Raw genomic sequence first — 17,351 nt, 5'->3', positions numbered from 1 at the left:
ATCCATGTTGAACTGGGTAGTCCACAAGGCAAGGGGAGACAAAGCACGCCTAATTATCATAGCTCCATCATGATCATGTCAGCCATGGTGTCATTTTCTAAAGAGGATGTCCTGCGTGCCACTAATCCACTTTCCACAAAGCCAGGATCTCCTTCCTCCAGGACCCTTCACCACGCAACCAAAGCTTGACTGATTGTACCTGAAGCCATGGCTGCTAGATGGTTCTCTGAGCTAGAACAGACTTGTTCACAAGTGCAAACAATCCTTCCACACAGTAGGGCTCAGAGCACCCGTATGACTTACCTTCAAAAATGGAAGAGATTCTCTTTCTGGTGCGTACACCACTAGGTAGCACCCTCAACATCCTCCTTACCTGACATCCTGAATTATTCTGCACCTTAAACAAGTAGGCCTTACAATAAGTTACATTAAAGTCCATCTCATTGCCATTACTACCTTAAGATAGATGATTCATCAATATTTGCACAATCACTAACTAAGAGGTTTTTAAAGGGCCTTTAAGCCCTTTATCCTGATATCACCCCACCAACACGACTATGAGACCTTCATCTCATACTGAATGCTTTCACTTGGCCACCTTTTGAACTAATGGCCATCACCTCTCTCTTGGATTTATCCATGAAGACCGCCTTTATTGACAGGTGATTGCTAACAGGGAGTTTTGAGAGGGAGTTCTCCAGGTGAAGGAGAAGCAGATACAGGACTCTTGAGGGAAGTGTGTTTTGTTGTTGGGGCTTTCTTAGTGTGTGCAGAGCTTGTGTTTGTGTGATGGTGTTGGTGTTTTTTTTCTCCCCTGTTTGAGTGAGGCTTTAGAGGGGGAGTTCTCCAGGTAGAGGAGAAGTAGATACAGGAGGCTTGAGGGAAGTGGGTGTTGTGCTTGGGGCTTTCTTGCTGTATGCTGAGCTTGTGTTTGTGAGTGAGGGTTGGTGTGTGTTCTTTTTTCTTATTTATTTTATTGATTTATTTTCCCCTGTGTTTGAGAGTGAGGCTTTTTTTCCCCTTCCCTCCCTTTGATAGAGTTTGTGCTGTGATTGGTAGGGGCTGTGATTGGCAGGTGGAAACTGTTGGCTTCTAATTAAAGTTTGAATTCTAGAAGCCTCTGCTGATTGGCTGAGCCTTGGTAGGGAGAGAGGCTTTATAAGGCAGTGGGCAAGTAACCAAGGAGCTTGCGAAGAGGGAGTTCTCCAGGTGAAGGAGAAGCAGATACAGGACTCTTGAGGGAAGTGTGTTTTGTTGTTGGGGCTTTCTTAGTGTGTGCAGAGCTTGTGTTTGTGTGGTGGTGTTGGTGTTTTTTTCTCCCCTGTTTGAGTGAGGCTTTAGAGGGGGAGTTCTCCAGGTAGAGGAGAAGTAGATACAGGTGTCTTGAGGGAAGTGGGTGTTGTGCTTGGGGCTTTCTTGCTGTATGCTGAGCTTGTGTTTGTGAGTGAGGGTTGGTGTGTGTTCTTTTTTCTTATTTATTTTATTGATTTATTTTCCCCTGTGTTTGAGAGTGAGGCTTTTTTTCCCCTTCCCTCCCCTTGATAGAGTTTGTGCTGTGATTGGTAGGGGCTGTGATTGGCAGGTGGAAACTGTTGGCTTCTAATTAAAGTTTGAATTTTAGAAGCCTCTGCTGATTGGCTGAGCCTTGGTAGGGGGAGGGGCTTTATAAGGCAGTGGGCAAGTGACCAAGGAGCTTGCCAAGCGGGAGTTCTCCAGGTGAAGGAGAAGTACATACAGGAGTCTTGAGGGACGTGGGTGTTGTGCTTGGGGCTTTCTTGCTGTATGCTGAGCTTGTGTTTGTGAGTGAGGGTTGGTGTGTGTTCTTTTTTCTTTTTGTTTATTTTATTTATTTATTTTCCCCTGTGTTTGAGAGTGAGGCTTTTTTTTTCTTCCCCCTTCCCTCCCCTTGATACAGTTTGTGCTGTGATTGGTAGGGGCTGTGATTGGCAGGTGGAAACTGTTGGCTTCTAATTAAAGTTTGAATTCTAGAAGCCTCTGCTGATTGGCTGAGCCTTGGTAGGGGGAGGGGCTTTATAAGGCAGTGGGCAAGTGACCAAGGAGCTTGTGAACAGGTGATTGCTAACAGGGAGTTTTGAGAGGGAGTTAGCAAGGGGAGAGGGAAGGGCTGGAGGTTCTCTTGTCTTCCTTTTTAAATCCCTTCTCCAGGACAGCAGAGATGGTTGATGATGCGTCTGCTGCTGTTGTTACCTGCACGGCATGTGCCATGTTTGTCTTCCTCCCAGAAGAAAGAACGGATTTCATCTGCATGAAGTGCAAACTAGTCGAGATTTTGGAAGAAAAAATTAGAGGACTGGAGGCCCAAGTGTCGACCTTATGCTTGATCACAGAGGATGAAGACTTCCTCGATAGAAGGCAGCAATTGATCCTTCAAGCACGGCAGGCAGAGGAGCCAGTGAGGGCAGTACGTGACCAAGAAGAGAACTGACAGCATGTAACTTCTAGAAGGGGAAAAAGGCCAGCACAGGATTCCCCCGATGCTGTAGAGGTAAGCAATCGCTTTCAAGCTCTCTCCACAGGCTCTGCAGTGCCGAAAGCTCTGGAAGGGACCTCACAAGGTAGAAACCAGAAGGGAGCACCATCTACTGAAAGGCATGGGATGCGCAGTCCTAGGGATGGGGGTTCCACAGCCACCACCCCCAAAAGGAAACGACGGGTGGTGGTGGTCGGGGACTCCCTCCTAAGAGGGACTGAGCCATCCCTCTGCCGTCCGGACCTGGAATCTCGAGGTGTGCTGCTTACCGGGAGCTCGCATTTGGGATGTCACTGAGAGGCTTAGCAAGCTGATCAAACCTTCAGATGGCTACCCCTTCCTGCTTCTTCATGTAGGAACTAATGATACGGCCAGGAATGACCTTGAGCGGGTTGCTGGGGATTATGTAGCGCTGGGAAGAAGGATCCAAGAATTTGGAGCGCAAGTGGTGTTCTCGTCCATCCTCCCTGTTGAAGGGAAAGGACTGGGCAGGAATCGTCAAACTGAGGACGTAAATGCGAGGTTGCGCAGGTGGTGTCACAGAGAGGGCTTTGGTTTCTTTGACCATGGGACTCTGTTCCAGGCGCAAGGATTGTTAGGAAGAGATGGGATCCACCTATCGAAGAGAGGAAGGAGCATCTTCACGGGCAGGCTTGCAAACCTAGTGAGGAGGGCTTTAAACTAGGTTTGTCGGAGGACAGTGACCAAAACCCTGAGGCGAGTGGGAAAGTCGGATACCAGGAAGAAATGCATAGAGCAAGGCACGAGAAAGGAGGTCCCCAGTTTCGAATGGATAGTGCAATCAACTGGTTACCTGAAGTGTTTGTACACTAATGCGAGAAGCCTAGGCAACAAACAGGAAGAAATGGAGGTCCTGGCCCAGACCAAGAAATATGATTTAATTGGGATAACAGACTTGGTGGGATGACTCGCATTACTGGAGCGCTGTCATGGAAGGGTATAGATTGTTCAGGAAGAATAGGCAGGGGAGAAAAAGAGGAGGAGTTGCACTATATGTAAGAGCACTATGATTGCTCTGAACTCCAGTATAAAGAGGGAGAAAAACTTGTTGAAAGTCTATGGGTCAGATTTAAAGGAGCAAACAGCAGTGATGTTGTGGTTGGTGTCTGCTACAGGCCACCGAACCAGGTGGATGAGGTAGATGAGGCTTTCTTTGGACAACTAAGCGAAGCTTCCAGATCACAGGCCCTGGTTCTCATGGGGGACTTTAATCACCCTGACATCTGTTGGGAAACCAATACAGCAGTACACAGGCAATCCAGGAAGTTACTGGAGAATGTTGGGGATAACTTCTTGGTACAAGTGCTGAAGGATCCGACCAGGGGCCAGGCACAGCTTGACCTTCTCCTCACAAACAGGGAGGAACTAATAGGGGAAGTGGAGGTGGGTGACAACCTGGGAAGCAGTGATCATGAGATGGTAGATTTCAGGATCCTGACCAAAAGAAGAAAAGAGACTAATAAAATACACACCCTGGACTTCAAAAAAGCAGATTTTGACTCCCTCAGATCTGATGGAAAGAATCCCCTGGGATGTTAACATGAAGGGGAAAGGAGTCCAGGACAGCTGGCAGTATTTTAAAGAAGCCTTATTGAAGGCACAGAAAGAAACCATCCCGACGTATAGCAAGAGAGGCAAACCTGGTAGGAGACCGGATTGGCTTACAGGGGAAATCCTTGGTGAACTTAAGCACAAAAAGGAAGCTTACAGAAAGTGGAATCTTGGACAAATGACTAGAGAGGAGTTTAAATGTATAGTTCGAGAATGCCGGGGGGCTATCAGGAATGCGAAAGCGCAAATGGAGTTGCGACTGGCTAAGGAGGTGAAGGATAACAAGAAAGGTTTCTACAGGCATGTCAAGAAGGTGATCAGAGAGGGTGTGCAGTCCCTAATGGATGAAGGAGGTAACCTAGTGACAGAGGATGTGGGGAAAGCTGAAGTACTCAATGCTTTCTTTGCCTCTGTATTCACGGACAAGGTTGGCTCCTGGACTTCTGTGCTAAGTGACGCAAGACGAGAAGAAGATGGACAGCCCTTGGTGGGTAAAGAACAGGTTAGGAACTATTTAGAAAAGCTAAACGTACACAAATCCATGGGTCCAGACTTAATGCACCCGAGGGTACTCAGGGAGTTGGCAAATGTCATTGAGGAGCCTTTGGCCATTATCTTTGAAAAGTCATGGAGATCGGGCGAAATCCCGGATGATTCGAAAAAGGCAAATGTAGTGCCCATCTTCAAAAAAGGGAAGAAGGACAATCCAGGGAACTATAGGCCAGTCTGTCTTACCTCGGTTCCTGGAAAAATCATGGAAGGGATCCTTAAGGAATCCATTTTGAGACACTTGGATGAGAGGAAAGTGATCAGGAATAGTCAGCATGGATTCACAAAGGGCAAGTCGTGCTTGACCAATCTGATTAGCTTCTATGATGAGGTAACTGGCTCAGTGGACATGGGAAAGTCAGTGGATGTTATATACCTTGACTTTAGCAAGGCTTTTGATACGGTCTCCCATGCTATTCTTGCCAGCAAGTTAAGGGAATGTGGATTGGATAAATGGACGGTAAGATGGATAGAAAGATGGCTAGAAGGCCGGGCCTAGCGGGTAGTGAGCAACGGTTCGATGTCAGGATGGCGGTTGGTTTCTAGTGGAGTGCCCCAAGGTTCGGTTCTAGGACCGGTTTTGTTCAATATCTTTATTAATGACCTGGATGAGGGGATAGATTGCACCCTCAGGAAGTTTGAAGATGACACTAAGCTTGGGGGAGAGGTAGATACGCTTAAGGGCAGAGATAGGGTCCAGAGTGACTTAGACAAATTGGAGGATTGGGCCACTAGAAATCTCATGAGATTCAACAAAGACAAGTGTAGAGTCCTGCACTTGGGACGGAAGAATCCCAAGCATTGTTACAGGCTGGGGACCAACCAGCTAAGTAGTAGTTCTGCAGAAAAGGACCTGGGGGTTACAGTGGATGAGAAGCTAGATATGAGTCAATAGTGTGCCCTTGTAGCCAAGAAGGCTAATGGCATATTAGGATGCATTAAGAGGAGCATTGCCAGCAGATCCAGAGATGTCATTATTTCCCTTTATTCGGCTTTGGTGAGGCCACAACTGGAGTATTGTGTCCAGTTCTGGGCCCCCCACTACAAAAAGGATGCAGAAGCATTGGAAAGGGTCCAGCGGAGGGCAACCAAAATGATTAGGGGTCTGGAGCATATGACCTACGAGGAGAGGCTGAGGGACTTGGGTCTGTTTAGTCTGCAGAAGCGAAGAGTGAGGGGGGACTTGATAGCAGCCTTCAACTTACTGAAGGGAGGTTCCAAAGAGGATGGAGAGAGGCTGTTCTCAGTAGTGACAGATGGCAGAACAAGGAGCAATGGTATCAAGTTGTGGTGGGAGAGGTCCAGATTGGATATTAGGAAAAACTATTTTACTAGGAGGGTAGTGAAGCATTGGAATGGGTTACCTAGGGAAGTAGTGGAGTCTCCATCCCTAGAGGTATTTAAGTCTCAGCTTGACAAAGCCCTGGCCGGGTTGATTTAGATGGGATTGGTCCTGCCTAGAGCGGGGGGCTGGACTTGACGACCTTCTGAGGTCTCTTCCAGTTCTGATTCTATGATAAGGGGATGGTTGGATGAAATAACATGATCTTGGTAACTAATTGACCATTCATTATCAGTTGGAAATAGGTCAATGGAGGGATGATAGGAGTTGCTATAGGGAACTTTCTGGGTGTCTGGCTGGAGAGTCTTGCCCACTGTGACGTAGTGGGGGTACTTGCTGGGCTGTGGTGACCCCTGCTGTCTGGAGCAAGACCCAGCAGGGAAAACCTCGCTAGGCAGAGGTAATGCCAAACTTGTTGAGCCAGGGGCCAGACACCCCCCATGGAGAGGAACAAAGGAAGGTGGAATGCTGCCCTGGCTGGGGGGCAGGGCTGGAAGTTGGTTAGTTGGTTGGTGGCTGTCTGTGAGGATGGATGAGACAGCCTAGGGAGAGGAGCTGGAGTTTAGGGGCCCAGTCTCCCCCCAACTCAAGGGGGCCTGAGGCATCCTAGCCCAGCTCTGTGACCAGATTCCATCTGTGCTGTGCTGTATCCTGGAGAGGCAATAAACTTCCTCAATTCTACTGGCTGATGCAGTCTGTTTGTGCCATTTCGGGGTGCAGGAGACGGGGGACCCCAACCCGCCCTCACACTGGTGTCAGAAGTGGGATGCACTGCACCCCGTGGATGGAGCTTCCAGCGGCAAGTGACAAGGCGCAGCAGAAACAAGAGCCCTGGAGCCAGGCGTGCTGGAGACAGAGCGAAGCGGTTCCTGGGGATCGTGGGGCGCTGCAGCACTAGACTGGTGAGTCTGCACCGAGGGGCCCAGCGGGCAGATGGCCTACGCCCAACTATTGAAGGCAGAGCTGGTGGGGCTGTGCAAAGAGAGGGGCTTGCCTGTGCGGAAAGCAACCAAGGCCCAGCTGATTACCCAGCTGGAAGAGAATGACCAGCCACAGGGCCAGGATCTTGTCCCCAGGGGAAGCAGCCAGACCCCCCCTGAGAGTGTGTCAGGCTCAGAGAGGGGGAGGAGCTCTGGAACCCAACGGAGAGATGAGACAGCGTCTCCCGGGAGGCCTGCAAGCCGTAGCCCATCTAGGGCAGGGGCCAGCCCAGCGGAGCTACGGCGGCTGGAGATCCAGCTGCGGATCAAGGAATTGGAAGTAGAGGACCGAGAGAGAGAGCGCCAAGATCGAGAGAGGCAGCGGCAGCATGAGCTGGCCATGGCAGAGCGGAGAACCGGCGGGGCACCGGCTGCGCCAAGTGCGGATGGGCCCCAGGGTCCCAGGACTGCCAGACGCTTGGAGAGGCCCGTGGTGGCCCAATTGAAGGACATGGGTGACATAGACGGGTTCCTCAGCGCCTTTGAGAGGGCCTGTGGGCTGCAACAGGTCCCCCCAGCTGACTGGCTGCAGGAGCTCATCCCCGCACTGAACCAGGAGGCGGCCGGAGTGCTCAGTCAGCTGGAGGACCTACAGCCAGGGGATTACAACCGAGTCAAGGAGGCCCTGCTGCACAAGTTCGGGCTGACCCCCGAGATGTACAGGAAGAAGTTCCGGGGGGTACAGAAAGGGCCACGGGAGACCTATGTGGATCTGGCCTCCCGCCTGGCACAATACTGCCGCAAGTGGGTGTCTGGAGTCGGAGCCCAGACCGCAGAGGAGCTGCTCAAGCTGGTCATGATGGAGCAGTTCTATGAAGCGTGCCCACCCAAACTGAGGCTGTGGCTCAAGGACCGGAGACCAGAGAACCCCCAGGAGGCCGGGAGGCTGGCGGATGAGTTCACGGAGAGCCGGTCTGGGTGTGAACCGGAGTCCCGGAGAGAGAGGGAACCGCGCAGAGACCGGTTCTCGGCGGAGCAACGGAGAGAGACACCTCCGAGGCGAGCCCCAGGGACCAGGACCAGTCATCGATACCCCAGAGAACCAGCCAGGCCCTGGACAGAGACAGCCCAAAGCCTAACTTGCCCGCGCTGTGGGCAAAAAGGCCACAAGAGGGCTCAGTGCACCAGGTCCCAGGACCGGGGACTTTCCAGGGTTAACTGGCTGGGGCAGGAGGAAGGGCAGGCTGCCCCAGAGGCAGGGGCTGGCAGGCAAACCTCAGCTCAGAGAGAGGGGAAGGATGCTCAGTGCACCTCCCCTGGGAGGTCTGATTCTCAGGAGGCGGATTTCTCCGTGTACCGGGTGGGGGCAGGGCGACCCCTGCGGAGCGAGTGCCTCATACCCCTGGAGGTGGATGGTAGGAAGGTGACGGGCTTCTGGGACACAGGGGCAGAGGTGACGCTGGCCCGATCCGACATAGTGGCCCCGGAGCGGATACTACCCCACGCGCAGCTGACCCTGAAGGGCATAGACGGGTCCCCGTTTAAGGTGCCTGTAGCCAGGGTGCATCTGAAATGGGGGGCCAAGGAGGGTCTCAAGGAAGTGGGGGTGCACCCGCACTTGCCCACTGAGGTGCTGATGGGGAATGACCTAGAGGAGTGGCCCCATGAATCCCAGCGGGCTCTAGTCACTACCCGGAGCCAGAGCCAGCGGGGGGCTGACAACGTGGGTCCAGGGAAGGACTCCGGGCAGCGTCCTCAGGGTCCCATCCCAGTGGACATAGGGTCCAGCCAGGCTGGGACTCCGGACCTAGGCAAAGGTGGGGAACAGGTCCCGATCCCTGCCTCAGCAGCTGAATTCCAGGCTGAGGTGCAGGCAGACCCCTCCTTGCAGAGGCTGAGGGACCAGGCTGGCCTCCGTGCAGCTCGGCCCCGGGGGAGAGGTGGCCAGGAGAGATTCCTGCGGGGGCGTGGACTCCTGTTCCGTGAATGGCTTCCCCCCAGGAAGGTGAGGGCATGGGGGGGTCCAGCGGCAGCTGGTCGTCCCCCGAAAGTATCGCCTCAAGCTGCTGTATTTGGCCCACGATGTCCCCGTTGGGGGCCACCGGGGGATCCGGAGCACCCGGCTGAGGCTGCTCCAGCACTTCTATTGGCCGGGAATCTTTACAGCCGTGCAGCGGTACTGCCGGTCCTGTGACTCCTGCCAGAGGGGCGAGAAGGCCCAAGATAGTAGGAAAGCAGCTTGGGGGTCTCTACCCCAGATAGACCCTCTGGGCTTGCTGAGAGAGTTATGGGAGGGGAAGACCTCCCTGGATGGAGCTTCGGGGGTGGAAGCCACCCTGGCTGTCCAGAGAAGGCTCACTGGGCTCATGGCCCCAGCCCGAGAGACCCTGGCCAGAGATCAAGGCCAGCGGAAGGGTGGGTGTGACCCCCGAGGACAGGCCTGGGCCAGTCGCCCTGGAGTGGGGTGGCGAGTGGATGGAGGAAAGCCAGTTCATGTGGGGCCTCGCCACGGTCGGCCCGAGTCAAGGGGAGCATCCATGGCCCCAGGGCGGGTTCCCACACAGAGGACCTGAACTTCCCTAGGTCACGAGCGGAGTGACCCTGCTCAGTTCGCTCTCGGAGGGGGGAGAACTGTGACGTAGTGGGGGTACTTGCTGGGCTGTGGTGACCCCTGCTGTCTGGAGCAAGACCCAGCAGGGAAAACCTCGCTAGGCAGAGGTAATGCCAAACTTGTTGAGCCAGGGGCCAGACACCCCCCATGGAGAGGAACAAAGGAAGGTGGAATGCTGCCCTGGGTGGGGGGCAGGGCTGGAAGTTGGTTAGTTGGTTGGTGGCTGTCTGTGAGGATGGATGAGACAGCCTAGGGAGAGGAGCTGGAGTTTAGGGGCCCAGTCTCCCCCCAACTCAAGGGGGCCTGAGGCATCCTAGCCCAGCTCTGTGACCAGATTCCATCTGTGCTGTGCTGTATCCTGGAGAGGCAATAAACTTCCTCAATTCTACTGGCTGGTGCAGTCTGTTTGTGCCATTTCGGGGTGCAGGAGACGGGGGACCCCATATACCACCTTTTTTAAAGATTCACTCTATGTACCCACCACAAATTCCTTGCACCTCAATCAGACAATACACCTTCCTACCTTGTTCCTCAAACCCCATACCAACTCCTTTGAGAGGATAATTCACACCCTTGACCTGCACAGAGTGCTCTCGTTCTACCTACAACAAACTAGGCCTTTTTGAGCATCTCTGAGATTGTTTGGGTCAATAATGAACCACAATAAGGGCTAGCCCCTCTCACCACAGACTCACTCACTGGATCTCAGACTGTATTAATCACTGCTATTCACAATTACAAGTAATGCCTCCAGACAATATAAGGGCACACTCCACTAAAGCCACTTCTGCCTCATTAGTGTTCCTCTGCAAAGTACCCATAGGAGACATTTGTTCAGCTACTACCTGATCTTCAGACCACACTTTGCAAAGCACTACGCACTTACACAGGGACCTCCCTCCAACCTAAAATTTGCTAAGGCAGTCCTTTCTACTGCTTTTCTGCCAGATCCAAAATCCCTGCCTCCCTAATTCAGAATACTTTTGTAGTCACCTAATGTGAAGCACACACAGGAACATCTCTCTATGAGGAGGTTATGCACATTGACAGTAATTGACATTCTTAATAGTGATAGAAATGTAGCCGTGTTAGTCTGGTGTCGCTGAAACAAAATACAGGACTATGTAGCACTAACAAGATGGTTTATTAGATGATGAGCTTTCATGGGCCAGACCCACTTCCTCAGATCAAATAGTGGAAGAAAATAGTCACAGCCATATATACCAAAAGATACAATTAAAAAAAATGAACACATATGAAAAGGACAAACAGATATTAGACAAGATCACAAAGAAAAAACAGTTTCTTGCCATTTCAACCAGAAAGGACACTGTCTCAATGACCTAATCACCTGCATCCTACTCCAGAAGACTTTCAAATCTGCACTTGAAAGGGAATCCTTTGAACTGTCATTCTTGCTAAAATTCAACACTCACCGCGGGGGGCTCAATAAAGACACCAACTACCTTACCCATTACAAAGATAGCTTCCCCAATTTTATCAGCTCTAATACCATTAGCTCACAGACATCTACCTTTCCCCACCTCTAATATCATTAACTCACAGACATTTACCTACCTTCCCCCCCCCCCCCTGCTTCCCCCTTCTGTTCTGAAATGTGATTTGTCTTTTTCATATGTGTTCATTTTTTTAATTGTATCCTTTGGTATATATGGTTGTGACTATTTTCTTCCACTATTTGACCTGAGGAAGTGGGTCTGGCCCATGAAAGCTCATCATCTAATAAGCCATGTTGTTAGTCTTTAAAGTGCTACATAGTCCTGTATTTTGTTTTGACATTCTTAAAGATGAGTGTCCCCATGGATGCTCCACAACCCTTCCTTTCCTCCCCTCTAGTTTGGAATTTTGGACTCCTCACTGGAATCATTCTGGGGTAGAGAAAGAATTGAGGGAGAGTTCATGCATACGCGATGCCTGCCACCTAGAAGTGCATGGTTGCAGACATGTGCATGCACAGCCCCAGGGACATTGCTCTAAAATCTATGATCGATAACTTAGCAACAGCACACTGACCTAATGTGGAGCACCCATGGGGACACTCATCTCAAAGAACATCAGTTACTATCTGGGGGTACGTCTACACTACAGCGCTAGTTGGAACTAACTTAGTTCGAATTAGTTAATTAGAACTAAGCTAGTTCGAACTAGCGCATCTAGAACTAAAAACTAGTTCGAACTAGCGCTTTGCTAGTTTGAACTAGCGCGTCCACACTGATTGGACGCAGGGGGGCATTTAAGGCCAGCTGAAACCGGTTCTGGCAGGGCATCAGGTCAGCAGTTGCTTTGTGTGGCTGCTGTCTGAGGCTATCTGAGGCTCGTGCTTAAAGGGACCCGCCCTGGACAGCCGGTTCTCAGCTTTTCCTGCTTGCTTGCCAACCTCGCCGAGGGACAGCAAAGCGTCAGTCTCTGTGCCCGTCTGTGTCGGTGCTTCCCTTCGGGGGGGACCGCCGCAGGTGGCAACATGGAACCACGGCTCGCCCTGCACCTTCTGGTGCACGTTCTGGACTTGCTGCTGCAAGCCTGCCAGCAATGGCTCGAGGCTGCCTGGCACCACCTGGGGAACGTCAGCCCCCTGCCTCTCCGCCTGGCCGCCCTGGGGGCCGTGGAGGAGCCGCGGCGGCGCCCCGGCACCGGCGTGCCCCACCGCATCTGGCGTCTGGACACCAGCAGCGACTGGTGGGACCGCATCGTCCTGGAGCACTGGGACGACCGACAGTGGACCCAGAACTTTAGGATGAGGAGGGACACCTTCCTGGAACTCTGCGAGTGGCTCGCCCCTGCCCTGCAAAGAAGGGACACTCGCATGAGGCCTGCCATCGCCCTCTGGAAGCTCTCCACGCCGGACAGCTACCGATCCGTCGGGAACCAGTTCGGCATGGGGAGATCCACTGTCGGAGCAGTGCTCATGCAGGTACAGCGCTCGTTGGCCACCGAGCCGGGGGGGAGGGGGGCTGCGAGGAGGGGATGGGCCGCCCCAGGGACAAAGGGGGGGCGGGAGGAGGCGAAGGCGCCCCGCACCGGAGGGGTCGGGCTGTCCCGGCCGTACTACACGCCGCCAGGGGGGTTGCTTCCAGGAGTGGGGCGCGGGGCACTGCCAGGACACGCACGCTCCCAGCCACCCGGGCGCCCCACTGATTGACGCTTTGCTGTGTCTCTCTCCGCAGGTGGTCAATGCCATCAACCGGGTGCTGCTCCGCAGGGTGGTCCGCCTCGCCGACCCGGACGCCGTCATCCAGGGATTCGGCGCCCTCGGCTTCCCCAACTGCGGGGGGGCCATCGACGGGACGCACATCCCCATCCGTGCCCCGGAACACCAGGCGTCCCGTTACGTGAACCGCAAGGGGTACTTCTCCGTCATCCTGCAGGCCGTGTGTGACCACCGGGGACAGTTCACGGACATAAATGTGGGCTGGTCCGGCAAAGCACACGACGCACGGGTGTACCGCAACTCCTCCGTGTGCCAGCGGCTGCAGGACGGGACCTTCTTCCCCAACCGCCACATCAGGGTCGGGGACGTGGACATGCCCGTCTGCCTGGTGGGGGATGCTGCCTACCCACTGCAGCCATGGCTCATGAAGCCCTACACGGGGCACCTCAATCCCTCCCGCCAGGCCTTCAATAACAGGCTGAGCAGGGTCCGCATCGTGGTGGAGGGGGCCTTCGGGCGACTGAAAGCCCGCTTCCGATGCCTCCTCACCCGTCTGGACCTGGCCGAGCACAACATCCCTCCCGTGGTGGCGGCATGTTGTGTGCTCCACAATTTGTGTGAGCGGAAGGGGGAGGCTTTCCTGCCAGCCTGGATGGCTGAGGCTGACCGCATGGCTGGACACTACGGTCAGCCCCGCACCGCCGCTGTCCGGGAAGCCCAGCGGGGGGGCATCCAGATCCGGGAAGCCCTGCGGGAGAGCTTCCAGGTGGAGGAGGAGGAGGAGGACTGACCTCTCCCTGCATGCCCCACCGGGGCCTTCTTCCACCCTACCCCCCCCTTCCCCTTTCCCCTCCCTACCTACTGTCAAATAAAGACACCTGTTTTTCAAACAAAAACGTCTGTTTATTTCACAGAACTGGGGTGGGGGAGGGAGGAATGAAGGTGGGAGAAGGGAGGGGGAAACCTGGGATGAGGGAGCTGGAAGGGGAGGGGAGGGAAGGGAGGAAGGGAAAGGAAAGCTCAGGGGTGGGAGTCTGGCTGCCTCTCCCGTCTCGCCACACTGCGGGTCCGGGGGCGTCGGTGGGAAATGGTTGTGGAGGGGGGGGCAGAGAGGACAGGGGGTGTGGAGGAAGCAGGAGCGGAAGCAGGAGCGGAAGCAGGAGGAGCAGGGGGAGCAGGGGGAGCAAGAGGGGGAGCAAGAGGGGGAGCAGGGGGAGCAAGAGGGGGAGCAAGAGGGGGAGCAGGGGGAGGAGGAAATGGAAAGCGGTCCAGCAGGCTCTGGAGGTGGCCTCGCAGGGCACGGCCCTGCTCCTCCAGGGCCTCCAGACTCCTCTGGCGCAGCCTGAGGTCCTCCTGGACCCAGTGGTCCTGGAGACGGAGCTGTCGGTCCAGGAACCGGAGATGCCGCCTCTGGTAGTCCTCCTGGTTCCTGGCTGTCCTGCTTGCCCAGGCGCGGGCGGCTGCTGCAGGCGGTGTGGTGCGCCCTGCAGGCCCCGGTGCTGCAGCTGTGGTGCAAGAAGACCAGCGGTCAATTACCCCAGGGGCCCAGGTGTGTGAAACCTAGCTCCCCTCTGCAAGGCCAGGGCCCCTGCAGGATCCCCAGCTGCTGCTCCATGGTGGGCAAGGCCCAGGCGCACGGTCCCAGGGCTCCCTCTCGCCCCAGCCCCCCCGTACACATAAGGGGAACACGAGGGTACTCACAGGTGGACGCCTCCCCGGCCTCTGATGATGCAGGCGAGCGGCTCTGTGGGGTGCCTCGGGGGTCCCGGGTCCTGGGAAGGCTGGCGGCAGGCTCCTGGCTCTCAGAGCCCTCCTCCTCCTCCTCCGTCTCCAGGAGCGGTCCCTCTGCCCCGGGGTCAATCACGTCCCGGGGGGCAGGGACGGCATGAGGCCCCAGGATGCGGTCCAGGGCATGGAAGTGGGGGCAGGCCTCCGGGTCAGCCCCTGGCAGGCAGGCCCGGGAGTAGGACTGCCGCAAGTCCTTAATTTTGCAGCGCACCTGCTCCCGGCTGCGCTGGTGGCCCCTGGCGGCCAGACTGGCAGCCATGCGTCCGTAGACAGCCGCGTTCCGGTGGCTAGTGCGGAGATCGTGGACATTGGAGGCTTCCCCCCAAACCTCGATGAGGTCCACGATCTCCGCACTTGACCAGGCGGGCGCCCACCTTTTGCGCCCCCGGGCAGGCTCCCGGGAGCCGCCAGGCTGGTCGTGGGGAGCAGTGGAGGGATGGGAACCCTCGGATGGCTGGCTCATGGTGTGGCAGGTGCAGGCTGTGCAGGCACGGGTGCTTGCAGCCTTGCAACTGGCACAAAGTGAGTAGCCAGCCCGTGGCCCTTTAAGGGCTCCGGGGCCGGGAGGGGGGCAATAGAGTTTCCCTGGTGTTGGCCAGAGTGGCCACCAGGGAAACCTGGGAAGCCTTAGCCTCCCACTAGTTCGAACTAAAGGGCTACACAGCCCTTAGTTCGAACTAGCTAGTTCGAACTAGGCGTTAGTCCTCGTAAAATGAGGTTTACCTAGTTCGAACTAAGCGCTCCGTTAGTTCGAATTAAGTTCGAACTAACGGAGCGCTAGTGTAGCGCCTAGGAAAGTTAGTTCGAACTAACGTCCGTTAGTTCGAACTAACTTTCTAGTGTAGACATACCCAAGGTGAGTAACTTCCTCTTTTGCCAGTTGGTTTGCTTAAAAAACAAACAAAATACCCAAAACTGCAACAGAAATAAAAAATCACTTTGGTTCTCACTCATAAAACCACTTATGTATGTACTTAACCTCTAAGTACATGTTTAGGTCCCATAGAAGCCAATTGGACTTGACTATAGGCTTACTGGTAAGCATGTGTTTTAATACTTTCCTTAATGTGGGCTTTTGAAATCACACAACAGATGAAGGCCACCATAAAAAAGCTAACCAGCCCACCTCCTAACAATTAGGAGCAGCAGAGAAGATCATAAGGGAATAATCCAAAATGCTCGAGAGTAGCTGGGGGTATGTCTACACTACCCTCCTAGTTCGAACTAGGAGGGTAATGTATGCATACCGCACTTGCTAATGAAGCCCGGGATTTGAATTTCCCGGGCTTCATTAGCATAAGCGGGGAGCCGCCATTTTTAAATCCCCGCTGCTTCGAACCCCGTGTAGCGCGGCTACACGGGGCTCGAACTAGGTAGTTCGGACTAGGGTGCCTATTCCGAACTACCGGTACTCCTCGTTTCACGAGGAGTAACGGTAGTTCGGAATAGGCACCCTAGTCCGAACTACCTAGTTCGAGCCCCGTGTAGCCGCGCTACACGGGGTTCGAAGCAGCGGGGATTTAAAAATGGCGGCTCCCCGCTTATGCTAATGAAGCCCGGGAAATTCAAATCCCGGGCTTCATTAGCAAGTGCGGTATGCATACATTACCCCGCTAGTTCGAACTAGCGGGGTAGTGTAGACATACCCTGGAAGACTTGGAGGATCGAATGGTGCTTAGAAATGGTCAATGGTGCTTAGAAATGTTACATTAGGTTTCTTTTTGGAATAACTGTTTGATGGGGGGCAATTTACTTTGCAGTATTCTTTATCTTATCCTCAAAGTATATCTGCAGTCAGACAGATTAACATCATTTTTCTTCATTAGACAGGTTTGTTGAAACTTCATAATAAAGAAAAGCTAATGTGCATACTAATGAAGATCTTCATCTGGTGTAAAGCAACCTAGATGAAATAAATGATCAGATAGATCCGTGGTCCCCAACCCGGTGCCCGTGGGTGCCATGGCGCCCGCCGGGCTCTTTACATGCGCCCGCTGAGCAATCTGGGCTGGCAGGTGCCAGCCCCGGGCGCATGGCCGGTCCCGGCCCCGGGGGCGCCGCGCGTGCCCTTGCCAGCTCTGGTGCCGGCCTTGGCCCCGCCCCTGGGGGCGCCGCGCGTGCCCTTGCCAGCTCTGGTGCCGGCCTTGGCCCCGCCCCCGGGGGTGCCGTGCGTGCCCTGGCCCCGGCCCCGGCCCCGCGGCGCTTACAGGGGGAGCGCCGGCCCCGGGCGCGCGGCGCTTACGGGGGGGCGGGCCCGGCCCCGGCCCAGTGGCTATGGGGGGCCGCCCCCGGGCAGGCAAGTGTCCCCACCCCCTGGCGCCCGGTGGGCGAACAGCCACGCCCCCGGGCGCCCACCAACCTGAAAAGGTTGGGGACCACTGAGATAGATACTCAATTGGTGTAAATCAGCTTACCTTTATTTAAGCAATAAATAAAGGTAAGCTGATTTACACCAATTGAGTATCTAGCTGATCATTTGTTTCGCATCACTTCATATAATTATTTAAAGTGTTTTTTCTTTCTTTCTAAGGCTATGCACCTATTAACCATAAATGACTTAAGCTGAAATTGTCTATTACACAAAACTATGGTGTATTATAAATATGCACATGATCTATAGTAAATGGCTTAGTGGCATTCAAATATTTGTAATATGGTCTCTAAATGCTTTTTATCTAGCAATAAACTTTCATATACGTGTCATTTTAATGACCTGCATGCAGTGAACATGATGGCATGGGTATTTAAAGATGAATAAATGGCTCAAGTAGATTATTTTCTGGAAGGCAGATAAATGAGCAGTGATTGATGAACCTTCATTTTTCATGCTAAAATGGAAAAGAAAAGTCATGTGATTTTTTTATGCAATACCTGTATTTATTTATTCATATGGAACAGATTATGATCCA

At 53.9% G+C, this 17,351-nt stretch overlaps 1 protein-coding gene across 1 annotated transcript; it reads right to left on the bottom strand.

Annotated features, from left to right (window-relative positions):
• Window positions 1-11,338: 11,338 nt before the first annotated feature.
• LOC142830643 (uncharacterized) lies at window positions 11,339-14,701 on the bottom strand. The gene is made up of 3 exons (XM_075937120.1): window positions 14,356-14,701; window positions 13,711-14,159; window positions 11,339-11,374 (listed from the first exon to the last, which is right to left on the bottom strand). The coding sequence occupies exons 1-3, from the start codon at window positions 14,699-14,701 to the stop codon at window positions 11,339-11,341; spliced, it is 831 nt and encodes a 276-aa protein (XP_075793235.1).
• Window positions 14,702-17,351: the final 2,650 nt, after the last annotated feature.

Source organism: Pelodiscus sinensis, chromosome 9 (genome assembly GCF_049634645.1).
Source record: "Pelodiscus sinensis isolate JC-2024 chromosome 9, ASM4963464v1, whole genome shotgun sequence".
NCBI classification, from domain to species: domain Eukaryota; kingdom Metazoa; phylum Chordata; order Testudines; family Trionychidae; genus Pelodiscus; species Pelodiscus sinensis.
This window is presented reverse-complemented; position numbering and strand designations above follow the sequence as displayed.

What these genes read in the sequence shown, in the direction of transcription:
- LOC142830643 (XM_075937120.1), bottom strand. Translation starts at nt 14,701, where the DNA reads ATGGCTGCCAGTCTGGCCGCCAGGGGCCACCAGCGCAGCCGGGAGCAG. An exon ending in GGCCGGGGAGGCGTCCACCT is followed by an intron (nt 14,160 to 14,355) that starts GTGAGTACCCTC and finishes CTTGCACCACAG; the next exon opens with CTGCAGCACCGGGGCCTGCA. An exon ending in GCCCCCGGACCCGCAGTGTG is followed by an intron (nt 11,375 to 13,710) that starts GCGAGACGGGAG and finishes TCTCTACCCCAG; the next exon opens with AATGATTCCAGTGAGGAGTC.